General features: G+C 40.1%; 2 protein-coding genes across 7 annotated transcripts in view; one reads left to right on the forward strand and one right to left on the reverse strand.

Annotated features, from left to right (window-relative positions):
- Positions 1 to 5,792, reverse strand: part of LOC133090055 (seminal plasma acrosin inhibitor A1-like) — a 142,741-nt gene extending 136,949 nt beyond the window's left edge. Inside the window, exon 1 of the mRNA XM_061188313.1 lies at positions 5,520 to 5,792. The gene's annotated coding sequence lies outside the window, so the exon portion shown is untranslated. The remainder of the gene's footprint in view (positions 1 to 5,519) is intronic.
- Positions 5,793 to 6,211: 419 nt separating this feature from the next.
- Positions 6,212 to 15,500, forward strand: part of FBXO38 (F-box protein 38) — a 52,682-nt gene continuing 43,393 nt past the window's right edge. For 5 of the 6 annotated variants that reach the window (XM_061189810.1, XM_061189813.1, XM_061189814.1 and 2 more), the window contains exons 1-2: positions 6,212 to 6,294; positions 13,325 to 13,514. In XM_061189810.1, coding sequence (XP_061045793.1) covers positions 13,387 to 13,514 — 128 coding nt within the window. In that variant the 5' untranslated portion in view covers positions 6,212 to 6,294; positions 13,325 to 13,386. Of the gene's footprint in view, positions 6,295 to 13,324; positions 13,515 to 15,500 lie in introns of those variants that run through there. The other variant, XM_061189812.1, reaches the window with a different exon arrangement.

Here is a 15,500-nt window from a genome sequence, read left to right on the forward strand (position 1 = left end):
CCTTTCTCAAAACAAAAGATTTGAAGCTTATTAGACTAGTTGGGATAAGACTGCTGAATCAGTCTTTAGTGCTACAAGCCTGCTTAACTATTACTGAAATTGAAATGGGCTGATTTACAGGGCATTGCAGGAGCCAGGGGTGAGGTAGCCCTGCTACATGGACTAGAAGAGGATAAAGAACTGTTCCCCAAAGAAATATTGAGGCACTAGTGCCAGGAGAAATGAAAGAAGTCAAGCAAAAACAACAGGCGTTGACACTACCCTTTCTGGATGCCATTTTCCCCTCCTCTGAATCTGAGGTTGCCCTCAGGCCTGCCCAGAGCTCAATCCCCTGCTATTTTTCTGCCTTTACCACACTTAACTATTTAGCCTATTTGTATCATAATAAGTTATGGTACTCCCAGGAGCCGAAACACTTTACTACCTTGGTAGAAGGCAAGGAAATGTCACCCAGAGAGCTAAAGCTTCTGGAAAATACACTTTCGTACCCATACAAAATCATTTGACATCCTGGCCCACAAACCATGGGCAGTCTGGTATCCTCCCAAATTCAGAGGACCCCAGGGCATTTATGTTCTCATGGTTACTTCTTGCTCCGTATCCCTAATTTTGCAGAGTTCTCCATCAGCCCCTCATTTCCCCTTTTAATACTGACACCTCATTCTCCACCACTTTGGTGCAGGTTAGACTCTCCCCATCTTCCTTCATTCCTCAAGCACCTTCAAGGCTATTCAGGATAACAAACGTTTTCTGAACGTTTGGGATAATAGAGGAGATTAATGGCTAACATAGCATAGGAAATATATTAGGACTATTCTGATTAAGAGTGATGAAATCTAACTGAAACTTAGCCTCGGTCAAACAAGAATTGTGTGGGTTCATGCGATTAGGAGGATCCAGGGTGGGTCTTAATTCAAGCACCGCAGTATCCCCAGACTTAAGCAATGCCATGAGTCTTACTCTCCACCTCTGCCCTCTGCTAGTCTATGAATTTCATTACATGCTGGTTTCATCATCTCCCATACACACTCCATCTACATGATGATATAATGGCTGCTACCACCCCAGGCAGGTGTTCTCATAGCTCGAGAGCCAAAAGGAAAAGGGTTGGGGGTGGGAAGAAGGGAAATCATGGGGCTTAGCCAACCCCCCATCAATATGCAACTGCAATCCCCCAGTACAGGGAATTGAATTTTTTTAAGTAAGTGTCTTATAACCTCCAAAAGATTAAATGTAAGCACAGAAATGAGGAATAAATCACATCTATATTGTAGTTTGGGTTAAGAAACAGCCTACAAATAATTGTAATTTAAAATATTTATATTTTAAGAAAGTATAGCATAGCAAAGAATATGATGGATGAATCTTATGATTCCAACTTGAAATTTTTAATTATTGATTTAAATTTAGAATTTTAAGTTTAAGAGAAAAAATATTTTATTAAGACTGTAAATGTTATTGGCATTTTGAAAAGTTGTCATTTGCCATATTTATGTTTAACTGAATAGAGTTGTAACATTTACTTGTGAAGGTTTTTTGTTAAACAATTGAAGTGCTTAAAAGCAAAAACTGAGTGTATTTATCCTTTCCTTAATTCCTTCATTCAACTAAACTTAACTGTGTGCCCGTCCCCCCCGTTTATGTTTGAGAAACTGATTCACCTGGATGTTTATTTGATTGTCTCCCTTTACCAAACCGCAGGTAGAAACATATCCACTTATCATAATTGTTCCCTTGCACCTAAGTCCAATGCCTTGCCCCCAAAATATTTGTTGAATGAATTAATGAACCATGTCAGGCTCAAAATGCAACCAGCTTTTGAAAACTGCAACTGCTTTCTACCTGCTACTTTTGGAATTTAAGGAAGATTAGCTTCCATCTCAGTACTGGGCTCACCTAGCTGGGCCCAGTTCACCAGCACTTTCCATTTCTTTCCTTGTAACAGCTGGATGAGGTTGATTCACCTTCTACTTATAGGGGGGGCAACTTGCTCATTTAGTCAAGGTCAGGAGAGTCATAGGGTATACGAGGGGAAACAGTGAGTCCTGTGTGCACATAGGACATGATGTTTGTGAAGCAAAATGAGATTGAAATGGTAGGCTGCAACCAATGAATACTGGGCCTTGGAAGTCTGATTAACAAGTTACAAATGTATACTTTAAGGTTTAAAGTTGAAGAAAGAATGAGCCATTGACACATTACCCAGTGTGCTTTAGGAAGATTAATCAGGTTGTTATTTGGAGGAAAAATTACAAGATTGCACAGGAGGAATATGGGTTTTGAAGTAAGACAGTGAAAATTTCACAATGATTCTCTTTATTTACTAGCTGTGTGAGCTTTAGCAAAATACTTAACCTCTCTGAACCTGAGTTACATTACCTGTAAGATGGGGCAAGCAATACCTACAGAGTTCATAGGGATTAAATATAATCATGTATTTAAAATGGTTGGTAGAGAGACATTGTGATTAAAAGAATACAAAACAAAACAATAAGAATTTGCAAGAGAGACACTAGAGCCAGGATGATGATACAGAGACACAATTAAGAAGTAGTGACAGAGAAGCTCATGGGGGAAGGAAAAGTGAGCTGAAGAGGGTGTTTGTAATTACTATTTCAAGTGTAGCTGCATAGAGCCTGGACTCACTCAGTGTCTTCTGTGTTGCTTGGGCATCCTGACATTCCACTGTGCCAGGATTTCCCAAATTTCACTTAAGTGTTCTTGTAGATGATGTCTCCCAGATTGCCTAGGAGCAGAGACTGTTCCTAGTCATCTCTGCAGCCCTGTCTAACATATTCCCAGGCCCCATGTAGTCTTTTAGTAAACGTTGGCTGATGGTAAATAGCTCTTGGCATTTCAAACAATTTTTTTTTCTAAAAAAATAGCTTATTTACTCTCACACCTCTACAGATCAGGCTAAAAGATCAACACTAGATGCAGTGACAGGGAAATCACAGTAAGGCTATTTATTTATTTGTTATTCTTTTCTGCTGCACCGTGCAGCATGTGGGATCTTAGTTCTCCGACCAGGGATGGAACCCGTGCCCCCTGCAGTGGAAGCACGGAGTCTTAACCATTGGACCTCCAGGAAGTACCAAGGCTAATTATTTAAAAGAAAGCTTTTTGAGTTTCTGAAGTTTCATTCTAAATCTTTTCACTTTCTTGTGACATAACCTTGATCTTGAACAGTATGGTCCAAATTAAAAATGAAAAACAAGGGCCTTGTTCCTTTATGCTCACTCCGACCTCATGTTTATAAAAGCTTCCTATGCAGCTTTTTCTTTTCTTTTTTCCTTTTGTGTGTGTGCGTGCGTGTGCGTGCCTAATCTACCACCTTGTGTTTGGTTTTGAAACTTCGATTCCCTATGCACATACCTACATACAACATCCTTTCACAGCATTTCCTTATGTAACTTGGGAAAATTTAAGATGCTTTTGAAAGTGAACTCCATGCTAAGAATATCACATGCTAAGAATTCAGCCCTTGCAACTTCAAACACTGCTGAGAAGAAGGAAGAAAAAGAGGCTTCTGAAGAATCAAACAGTAACAGCTAACCTTTGCGGAATATCTGCTGTGTGCCAGGCGCTCTTTAAGTGGATTACAAATATTACCTCACAAAAAACAAATGAGAGAAAGATGGTAGAGAAACTGGAACCCTTGCACTGTTGGTGAGATTGTAAAATGGTGCAACTGCTATGGAAAAATTAAAAATTACCATATGATCTAGCAATCCCACTTTGGGGTATATATCCAAAAGAATGGAAAGTTGGATCTAGAAGAGATATCTGCACACTAATATTCCCTGAAGCATTATTCACAAATGTCTATTCACAACAGACGTTTGGGAAGCAACCCAAATGTCCACTGATGGATGAACGAACAAACAAAATATGATATAGGCATACAATGCAGTATTATTCAGCCTTAAAAAGAAAAGCCTGACACATGCTACAGCATAGATGAACCTTAAAAACATTATGCTAAGTGAAAAAAGCCAAACAAAAAGGGACAAATATTGTATGAGTCCACTTATATGAGGTACAGGGAGTAGAACGGTGGTTGCCAGGGGCTGTGGTGGGCAGGTGCGGGTTGTTACTTAGCGGGCATAGAGTTTCAATTAGGGAAGATGAAAAAATTCTGGAGGTGGATGACGGGGCAGTTGCACAACAATGTAAATATTCTTAATGCCAATGAGGTACTTAATGCCACTGTGCACTTAAAATTGGTTAAAATGGTAAACTGTGTTATGTGTATTTTACCACAATTAAAAAGAAATCGTAAAGAATCATTCATGTACAGACTCAAGACTGTACTGGTGGGGCTACCAGCCTTCCTTTTTGATGCATGTGCTAATAAAATCGACATACATCCCTCCAAGAACAGTTAAACAAATGAGGTAGCATGGTAAATTAAAGATGGCCATAAATTCTTTGCTACTCGTTCAATTAAGAGGAGGAATCTTACCTATCTCCCCTTGAATCTGGGGAGATTCCTTGATCAACAAAATGTAACAGAAGTAACTTCTACTCCCAAGGCTAGATCATATGAAGTCCTGTCCTTGAGCTTCCTCTTGTACTGCTTGGAACAACTCACTTTCCGCTCTATTTCCGAGTGTTCCCTATCAGAACCCAGCGATTTGCTCGGAGAGATCCAAACCAGAGGGAGAAGACCATGTGTAGGCACTCTGGTGGATACTTCTAGCTGAGCCCCTAGAGGGCTTACAGCTTAAATTGCCTACAATATAACTTCCATTGGAGCCCAAAGTTAACTAAAGTCTCAGCTGACATCTAACTTCAAATGCATGAAACCCCAATCTAGAACTGCCCAGCTGAGCCCAGTCAACTCACAGAATCCTAACAAATTATTTGTGTTAGCCACTAAATTCTGCAGTGGTTTGCTATGCAGGTACCACAATGATGTCCATTTTTACCTAACAAACCCAAGGCTTGGAGCTGACATCTCAAGGTCACAGAGTGAGTACTCTATGGTTGGTTGAACCTGCAGATGTGGACTGCAATACGGAGGGCCTACTGTAAAGTTGTAAGTGAATTTTTGGCCCCTAATCCCAGAGATATTCAAGGGTTACCTGTACTTAGGGGCAAGAACTCGGGATTTGGAGGGTAGAAATCTGGGTTTCTGTCTAGCTGTGTGACACTGAGAAATTACCTATGTAGACATAGAATGCTGCCTGCCATTTCAGTTAACAAAGAATGGTGCGGCCGTCAAGCCATGAATCACTGCAGCTGTCCCTGAAGGTGCACCCTAAGGGGATTCAGGATGGAGAAAAACAGGATTACAGACCCTAGACACTTACGGTACATATCAAAGGAATGATTTCAATAAGCCCAGATTCTCACATCTTCTCATACATAAAAAAGAGCTAAAGTCACTAATTTGAGATGTCTGTTTTTTCTTTAATCAGCAGTAATATTTTCATGTTCGACTACCTGTTTTTGTTTTGCGTTTTGTTTTTGTTTTCTTTTGCAAAATCTCCTATATATGTTGGTTCCTCCCTTACCTCTTCAGAACAGTCCCTCGGAGATATCTGAGAGGCTGTCTCCCGGGCTCAAGTCCTCAGCAAGTGCGCTGAATAAAACATAATTCTCAACTTCCAGGTTGTGCATTTTTTTTCAGTCCATATCCTCTCTGAAGATAATTTTTATAAGAAAAAAAAAAAAACGGGTTAAACTGACTCCTGCCTATACGTCACGGTGTCAGGGAGTTTTCAATGAGGCAATGACGTGAAAACCCTTTGGAAACTATAAAATATTGTAAATTACGTGCAGAGACAACGCCCCAAAACTAGGGAAGGGCTGATTTAACATTGACATCTTTAACTGCCCCCCCCACCCCCCCCCAAAAAAAAGATTTTCTGTTTTCAGGTGAACGAATTCTGGAAATATCTCTACTGGAACCTAGCTCGCTACTTTACAAAAGATAAACGCGAAAACAGAAAGCTCATCCAAAGCCAACAAGAAGCAAACCACCGAATCACGAGCATTTATCCGGCGTCCGACGCTAGACGCTTTGGGCGTGGCGCCGCTGTCACGTGAATGAAGGACGCGCCCCCCAGCCCTCTCCCTAACGCCACGCTTAACATGGCTGCCGGGCCTGGACGCCCGCGCCCCACACCCAGCATGGGCGTAGGGAGCGGGCCTAGCCCGGGATACCAACACTCCGGAAGTGCCCGAGGGGCGGCGGAAGCGGAAGCGCTCCGGCGGTGGGGGCCGCGGGAAGTGTCTGTTGCGTTTCTCCCTCTCTCCACCACTACAACAAACGGAGGGCTGGCGTAGGTGAGGCGGCGGCCGGGTGGGCCGGGGGCGGGCGGCGGACTGCAGAGCCCGGGGTGCGTGCGGCGGGTGGAGGCGGCTGGATGGGGCTCTGCGGCCCCCGACCGCTCGGGCTCTTGGTCTTCGGCCCCTTTTCGGGCCTAGAGCTCCCCGAAGAGCCGGGATTGGGTTTGTGGTTCTTGGCCTTCTAGGCCCTGGTGGCAGGGTTTGCCACCTTACCTGAATCTGGCCCAAGATCCCAGGATACAGAACCCTCTATGAGTCTTGATTTTCTCAACACAATGGGGAGTTTTGGCCTGGCCAACTTCTGGGACCCCATCCCACTCTGGGCGTCAGAAGTTCCACGATTTTAACGTTAAGTCAGTGTTAAAGCCGGTCAGTTAAGGCCTGTAGTCAGCTTACTGAGGAGATGTTCTGAGCAGGACGCAGTGAATACATCTTGGAGAGGCGGCCAGCTAAGGGATCGGGAGCCCGGAGTTCTAGTCTTACCTCGTCCACCGACTCCCTGACCTTGCCCAGGTCCGTTACCCTCTCTGTGGCACGGTTTACATATCTGTAAAACGAAGGTGTTGGATGCTTCTGATGCCCCTCCTAACTCTAAAATCAGATTCTCAACTCCCTTTCAAGGAGTCTTATCTTAGAGACAGGCCAGAAAAGCATCTCTTCCCTGCATTTTGTGTAGCCAGGAGATGACTTATCAGAGGTGTCTACCATGTTTCTGTCCAGACACCAAATCGGCCAAGGGCAACTGGCACTTCGTAAAGTTCCTATGTTTCCTGTGTAGTGGAAAGCTCTGTCCTGAAGACTTTGTTTTAGAAACCTGTACCAGCAGTGTAAAACACACAGATGTGAAACATAGGAAACCTTTTTTTTAATCTTAAAACTGCTATTAAATTGCTGGTTTACCTTCCTTTTTCTGGACTGGAGATTTCTCATCTGACAAACGAATGAGTTAGATTAGGTCACAGGTTCTTAATCCCCTTTCCCATAGTCTGCACGAATGAAGAATAAAATAATGGCTCTATAAAGCCATGATTTTCTGGGGGAGGGAAAAGGTGAGGTGTGGAGAGTACATATTATGTAGCCATATAGATCGAAAAATCTGTGCTTGTAATTTTTAACATTTTTTGACAATTACTGGTCTAGGTTATCACTAAGGCTCTTTCTCTTTAAAATTTGTGATGCTGTGATTCATATGTCCTCTTTGGGTAAAGAATATAGACTTTTGTGTGTGTTTGTTTAAATGACTGTGTGCCTGGAAGTACAGACTTTAGTTAAAAAAAGATACTAAGACATACAATAGGAGAAGAGGGAAAAGCTAGATTACAGTAAGGAAAAGTGACATAGTGAAATAAAATTGGACTTGAACTAGAGTTAAAGACATGGATCCTTGTTTCAGCACTGGTATTGATACTTTCTGGGTTTGTGACTTTGGGCAAGCCACCTTACCTCTCTGGTTCTCACTTTCCTTATCTTGGAAAATGAAAGATTGGACTGGATGACTCCTGGACATTTTCAGTACTATAATTCTGTTTTCTTATTTGTTTTTTATCTGAGCAGCTTGGTGGATGTGGTGCAGCATTTCTTTAGGCAAGAGAGGCTGTTCTAGGAAATAGACGTAGAAGATCTATGATGAGGAATGGTGTCAAATTGACATGCAATATTACATTGATATGAACAAGCTGAAGCCAATAGAAACTAAAGAAAGGTGTTAGAAACCTGAAGGGCAGGGAAGTCCTTGACCAGATAGGATGATTGAAGACATTGGGAAGTTTTAAATGGGAGAGAGATATTTTTGGTGAGGTTAATGAAAGGGAATTTAAGTTATAGTAATTGACGTGGCTGAGTTGTCAGACACTGGTGGTAGAATCTGTCTCCACTGTGAGACTGTAAGCTTCATGGGAGGAAAGACTTTGTCACCACCTAGCACCTAATAGGCAATAAAAAAATAGTCGAGTGAGGGGTTGGTTGGATGGACCGATGAATAGATAGAAGATAGAAATTTTTAAAAAAGGAGTTTCTCCAGAGAATTGTTATTAATTAGATACAGAATGGGGAAATTGATTCAGCATTGTGAAAGTTTCATAAAAGAAGAGGTCCCTAAGTTTTCTCGTTAGTTGTAAGATAAGTCGGTTTATCGCTTCCCTGTAAAGTATGTTAGTAAGAGACAAACACGTACCTTGGAGGGTCCAGTGTGATCTGAGTAAGAGAGTAATTAGTAGAATAAGACAGGGATGAAAGAGGATGTTGACAAGATGGAACAGGTGTAAGAAGATTTCTAAGTTGTGCATTTAGGGAGTTAAGAGTAGGTTTATATAGGACTTTTATAGGTATCAACGATTGTCAGAATTGTGTACAATACGTGTTAAAACCTCTATAATGAAAATAGAGAATAAAAAGGAAAATGATTTTTGCAAGCAAGGAAATGTTGGTGCTCCTCAACAAGAAGTAGAAATAGCCTGGAGGGTTAAGGTTTAAAAGATAGGGATAAATCTGGGAGCAACCAGAATGAATTAACTTAGTAGAGGATAGTGTAGTCTAGTTTGGGATAGGAGGAGATTTGAACTGGCAGGTTGCAAGGAGAGGAGCACAACTATGTGTTAATGAGAAGGACCTTCCTTACCTTGTTGAGTTTCCCAAGTTTAAAGAATGCTCAGAAACAATTCAGGCTTACTACTTAGAACATACTTGGACCAGTAGGACAAAAGTGATGCTTCCTGTGGCTAAGGTCTGCTAAACAGCCAGCCACAGGATGACTGTAGGACACCCAGGGCTGCTGTAGGTTACTGTGTGGGAGCCAAATTAGATGGACCACAAGCTCTAATTTGTGAAGGAGGGTGTGGTCAGCAGCAGTTCTATCAGAGCATCGAGAAGTGCATTTCCAAGCACTGGGGCATAGCTCTGGAATGCAGGCAGCCAGCCGAGGTGCAAAGGACTGACTTGATGACAGGTTGTGTAGTGTAGGCTGAGAAATCTGAATCCCAGCCTGAACTCTGCCACTTAATATATGTCCTTGGCAAGTGACTTATACCCTCTGGTTCTGTTTGTCCATCTAAAAATTGAGGGACCAGCCTTGGATAGGGTCCTCTGGATGAGCTTCCATGTCTCTGTGAAGCCCCTGAAATTATATATGAGTCTGGGTGTGTTTTGTTTTTGTCTTGGGGGGATGTACAGCTTTCATCATAGTCTCAGATGGGTTTGTGACCCACAAAAAACTAAGAACTGTGTGACCCTTTAAGTCTGTGAAGGACCCTTCACCTTTTAACTTTCTGGGGTTCAAAATGATATTTCTTTGAGGTTTAGAATCTCAGCCTCCAGGACTTGCTAACCCTAAAAAATAACACCTAGTGCTGCAAAATACAGTCTCTGCATATTTATACCCACTTGTTATTTATACTCACCTCTCCCTTACCCTCCATAACTCCTCTGCTAGGCCCGTTCCTATGTGTCATCTTTATCTACTGTTGATAACTGGAATTTCCCTCTTCCTCTTTCTACTTGCTGCTGCTTTGGACCTTCTCTACCTTATTGAGTTTCTCAAGTGGCGAGTGGTGATATTTTGGAGATAGGGGTAGGAAGAAACCAAGACATAGAAGACTAGTCATGGCAGTTTTCTGTTCTCACCTGCTTTTATCCCTCATCCCACTAAAAGACAAGCAATTGAGAGAGAGCACGCACGTATAAGAGAGACTCCGTCATCACTAGGTCTCTGTCTTTCATGGTGTTTTCTTTTCAAACAGGGATACCAGGCCTCTGTACTCAGTGCCTGGGATGAAATGCTCTCAGCATAGTCCAGTCATGTATTTCACTTAAGTGATGATGAAGCCAGCTTTAGTTGAAACAGTTGTGTGGGTTTTTTTGTTGTTGTTTGTTTTTTTAAATAGAGTTTGAGTGGTGGTGAGGGAAAATAAGTGAGTCCTTGAATGAGCCTTTTATCTCCTTAATATTGCCAGGGGCACCTACTTGGACTGGAGAGGACTGAGGAATTTCCCCCAGCTATGAGTCCTGAACTGTTAAAGCCCCTAGATGGAAGATGGCGGTCTTATCCTTTACTCCAGCGTTCATCTCCACAAGTCCCTTTCCCACCGAAGCCTTGTAGCAGGGGAGTCACTACTCCAGCTGCTGCCAAATAAGTAGTGCTATGACCAAGTTTTCAATTCTAGACGTGATATGGGAACTGTGTTACAATTTCACCTAAATTTTTGTTGTAGTCCTGCTAATTTAGGCCCTTTGGTAGTAGTGTTAATGCATAGTAGGTTAAATGGATCTTTGTGGGCTTGCTGGAGACTTAACCTAACCTCTCGATAATGTTGTGTAATGTCATATCTGTGAGTAAATATTTTTCTGAGTGCTAAACAAGGGAACTTTATATAAACTCAGTGATATTTAAGGTGCAATCTATTGGTTTAAAATTTCAAGTGTATGTTGTGCACGGGAGCTACTAAATCTGATTCACACAAAACCACAGTATTGCAAAATAAGGAGCAATAAAAGGTGGAATCATAAGATGAGGGTGGAAAGTATTAAGTGGTGTGGATTTGCTGAAGAAAAAGAAGGGGGAAGGGCCAAGAAAGATTTTTACTTAGAGGATGAAATCAAGAATGTGGTATCCATGAACGGTTAGAGTTGTCAAAGGTGAGGGTGTAAAAGGTGAAGCATGTGCTAAATAACATAGCTGGAGAATTAATCCATGGTTGGATTGGTCTGTACTGGTTAATAGCCTTGTCAACGTATTTGAATGCCTCAGGGTAGCTAATTTTTATGTGTTCCTATTGGAGTAAAGTGTGATTGCATTTTTGCTAGGGTTATAGGCTTGTTGCTGAGATCACTGAGTGCTGTGGTGGCAAAAATAGGAGCGTGAAATGGTTCTTAGCAGCCTTGCAGCTACTGGGCGCATATGGAATAATGGAAAGACTGATGGATATTCACACATCAGACATGTATGATTTGTTATCACCCAGTGGCAGGAGATTGAGATTCTCTTCCTTTTCCTGGGAGAGACATGATCAATATAATACTATCCAAGTTGCTATGGGAGAAGCTAATGTTAGTTAAGTCTCACAGGGAGCTCAGAAGAGGAGTTGAGTAGGAGACATTTTTTCAGAGGACTTAACGTTTAACTAGATTTTGAAGGCAGAGTAGTGGTTTTCCAGGCCAAAAAAAAAAAAAAAGGAAGGGAGGGACATTCTAGCCAGATTTAGTAGCTTACTAGGAATAAAAGATGAATGTTAAACAAACGGATGAACTGAGGATACTGGTGTGGCTGGAGTGAGCAAGTGGTAAGAATTGAAAGATGAGATTGGAAAGGTGGCTTGGTCAGGTTAAAGATTTTATCCTCTGCAAACTAGGATTTCTTGTAGGCTGATTTGGTTTCTGTTTGATCACGTGTATTAAATTCTTTAAAAACAAATTCAGTCAACTGTAGCTCATGTACCTACTCTTTGCAGAATTCCTTAAGTCCATACTACTAACTGCCTGTTGATATTAATCCACACACAATTCTGAAAACTTATTTCTTTGGTTTCCCAGGCCATAGCTGATTAGAAGCAGCAGCAAATTAGAGGGGTGTGTGTGTGTGTGTGTGTGTGTGTGTGTGTGTGTGTGTGTTTGGGTGGAGTGCAGGGAGAAGCAAGCATGCTGACACCTGTCAGAAGTCACAGTGCATAACCTTTCAGTGAGGGAAGAAGAGACCAGAAAACACACACACACACACACACACACACACACACACACAGACACACACACACAATAAATATAAGAATTCACTTAGCCTTGTAGTTTGCTCCCATATGCTGCTGAAGCAAAGGAACCCCAGGAACTCCATATAGTTCAGGAGTCCCTGAGACTATATTGCAGAATATAATGTATATTCAAATGATAACCTCAGGTCATCAAGAAAAGGTTACACTTTTATTGCAACTCTGTAAGAAGATGGAAGCATGGGGTCCACTTTAGAAACTTCTGATAGTAACAGATTATAATTAAGAAAAAACATTGGTGCATAAAAGGGAGCAAACACTGTTTAATCTAGAGATTGACAGATTTGCGACAGCAATTCTTTGCATCACTGTAGCATGATTAAGCTCTGAACTCTACAGTTCTCTCACTTTGAATCCAGATAAGTTTTCCGAATTTTACCAGAGATAATTGATAATGCTATTTAAAGGACACTGTTTTCACATAGTTCCCTCTTAACCTGATCTGCAAAATAAAACAAACCTCTGGGCAGAAGTTCGCTCATCTGACTTTTATTTTATTTCCCCCACTCCGTTCCTCCTCCTTTCTCCTCTTCCTCCCTCACTAAAGCTTATTTTAAAAACAAACAAAACATACATCTGATACAAAAGTGAATTAACCTCTGCTCCTTAATACTTATGGGAGAGGGAGAGGGAGAAGGGTTGTTTTATTCTTCCTCTGAAATTGCATGTAAAATTAAGTAGTTTTTTTGGTTATTGCTTTTTGTGGAGAAGGTTAATAGTTTTTTTTTATCAAATTCATAAAGGGATATGTGACCCACCAGTGAAATCTGATCCCCTCACTTTATAGGTGGGAGAAGGAAGAATTTAAAAGGTGATTCAAGTTCATAGAAGTAGTTTGTGGCAGATCCAGGACTAGAATCCAAGAGTCTTCTCCTTTCTGCTGTGTTAGGGGCAGTCCTCGAATCACAAGCTCCTGGAGTTGGAAGGGGTTTTGTTTGTCTAGTTTAATCTTATCTTACATATGAGGAATTTGGTGCTTGGAGAAATTGAGTGAATTAGCTAGGAAGCAACAGAGTACGAATAGAATCCAGGACTCCTGATTCCTTGGATTTTTGCTCATTCTAAATAATGCATTTTTATCTCTACTGCTCTTCAGAAAAAAGATGTTCTGTGCCTTTCATGTAGTATTTTTATTAATCTGAATGTAGTCTGTACCATTGTAATAGCACTACCTTTGTGTGTCTATATTCTAAAATAAGCATTGTTTTACCAAGATAATTTCTGCATCTGGGTTTGGTGTGTTTTAGTCTACTCTAATCACTGCTTGCTTTCAGGTCTTTGAACTCAAGTAACCAAAAGGGGAGATTTGCTCTTTGATACTGGAGATAACGCAGCAATGGGTCCACGAAAGAAAAGTGTTAAAACGTGTCTCATGAACAATGATATTCCTGAAGAAACAGTATCAGATGAAACAAAAGACTATATGAATCAACTTTCACATGAAGTGCTTTGCCATATTTTTAGGTAAGATTTTGTTTGGTTGATTTTCACCTACATGGAATGTATAAGTAGGAGCAAATGCTAGAGCTATGCTGTCCAATATGGTGGTCACTAGCCACGTGTGGCATTTAAATTAAATTAAAGATCCAGTATGGCTAGTGGCTACAGTATAGGACAGCACAGACAGTGAAGATAGAGAATATTTCCTTTATTGGAGAAAGTTTTATTGGGCAGCCATTATCTAGACTGTGTTAACATTCCAGGCTTCTTGGAATTCTTACTGACTGATAGATTTGTTGACTTTTATTATTACAGTACCTTGTGTATATGATACAAAGCAGTGTTTCTGACTTTTGGATTACAGTCCATAGCGAGAAACACATTTTGCTCTGTGTGCACATACACGAAAGGAAATGAAAAAAGTTTTGTGAAATAATACCCATCATTGGTATATGCAGTGCACATATTAAAGTTGTTTTGAGGTAAATTTTTTTCAAAATCCTTTTTTAAAATTATATTTTTATCTAAACTGTATTATAACAATTGTTAAAGAAACCAGAGACAAAACCAAAAACACAACCAATGAAACCCTTTCATTATAGTTTCTCCTGCTCTCTTCTTTCATTATCCACTCAAATAAACACATCCTGATATACTTTGTCTCTGGAATGAGAGACCAGAGTTTGATCCCGAGTCTCTCATTTACTATCTCTGGACCAATGATAGATATAAAGATGTTATTATAAGGATTCAATGAGATAATGCTTTTAAAGCACTCAGTACACTGAATGGCATAAACACTTGGTAAGTGTTAATGGTTATATTGTGTTGTGCCTTTTTTCATATTGCTGCATGGTCTTCATAATTATCATTTTAGTCACTGCTATCTATTCCACTGACCATGACATGATAATTACCTTTTCTTGTATTCTTTCATCTCCATTGTTTCTAATTTTTCTCTTATATAATGCAACTAACTTCTCTAAGCATCTGAATTTTCTATTATTTTAGATTATTTACCTAGGGGAGATTTCCATATATGAAGTTCCTAGAAAAATTTTGAAGTTTTTAAAAATTATTGAGTATTTGCACATTAAGAAGTTTTAAAATCGTGATAGCAGAGTTATTTTAGGGAACTATGGGCACTTTGTTTTTCTCTTCCAGTATAAATTTGTATTAGTCTTTATCTTCTGCAGTTTGTTATTATGTGACACAGTGTAGTTTTTGTTCAGTTCTGTCTGGGAATAGAAGGCCCAATTAAAATAATAGACTTTTTTTAACATAACAGGATGATACTAAAGTTCATCTGGCAGGAAAAATTCTGTAGCCAAAATTTTTCAGAAAAAGAGTTTAACCCTACTAGATGTTCAAATGTATTCTAAAATACACAATAATTAAAGATTTGGTACGGGAGAAGATAGCCAGACAGTTGAATAAAACAAACTCCATATATAGGCTCCATATGTAGATTCAAATATACGTGGGGAACTAGTTTATGATAAACTTGGTATTCACATTAGTGAGGAAAAGCTGAGTGGATTATTCAGTGATGATGTCACAACCTAAAAACATTTGAAGAAAATAATAAAAGCATGTTCTCTCTCTCATATCTGACAACTATATTCTAAATGTATCAGTGAATTAAACAGTGAAGCTATTAAAATACTAGAGGAAAGCATAGGTAAAATCGTTTCTAGGGATGTGTGTTAGATGTTTGTTGACTAATGGTAGGGCATATTATGAACAAATTTGATCATATTTTAAATTGAGAGTGGATTCGATTTTGCGGTTCAAACAATATAACAGTAGAAGGAGTGGAATCAAATAGAAGGATGTTACCCTGGTTATAATGAAAAAAACATGCAGCAAATTGGCAGAATGTAAGGAGAACTGTGAACTAAGCTGAGTACTTGAATATGGTATTCTAAAAATAAACATTTATTTTTAGACTTCTAAAGTTTTTATCTGAGGACTCATTTTGTAGTCCTGTAATAACCATTTAGCATGTTT

The sequence above is a fragment of the Eubalaena glacialis genome, chromosome 4, assembly GCF_028564815.1.
Source record: "Eubalaena glacialis isolate mEubGla1 chromosome 4, mEubGla1.1.hap2.+ XY, whole genome shotgun sequence".
Classification (NCBI taxonomy): Eukaryota; Metazoa; Chordata; class Mammalia; order Artiodactyla; family Balaenidae; genus Eubalaena; species Eubalaena glacialis.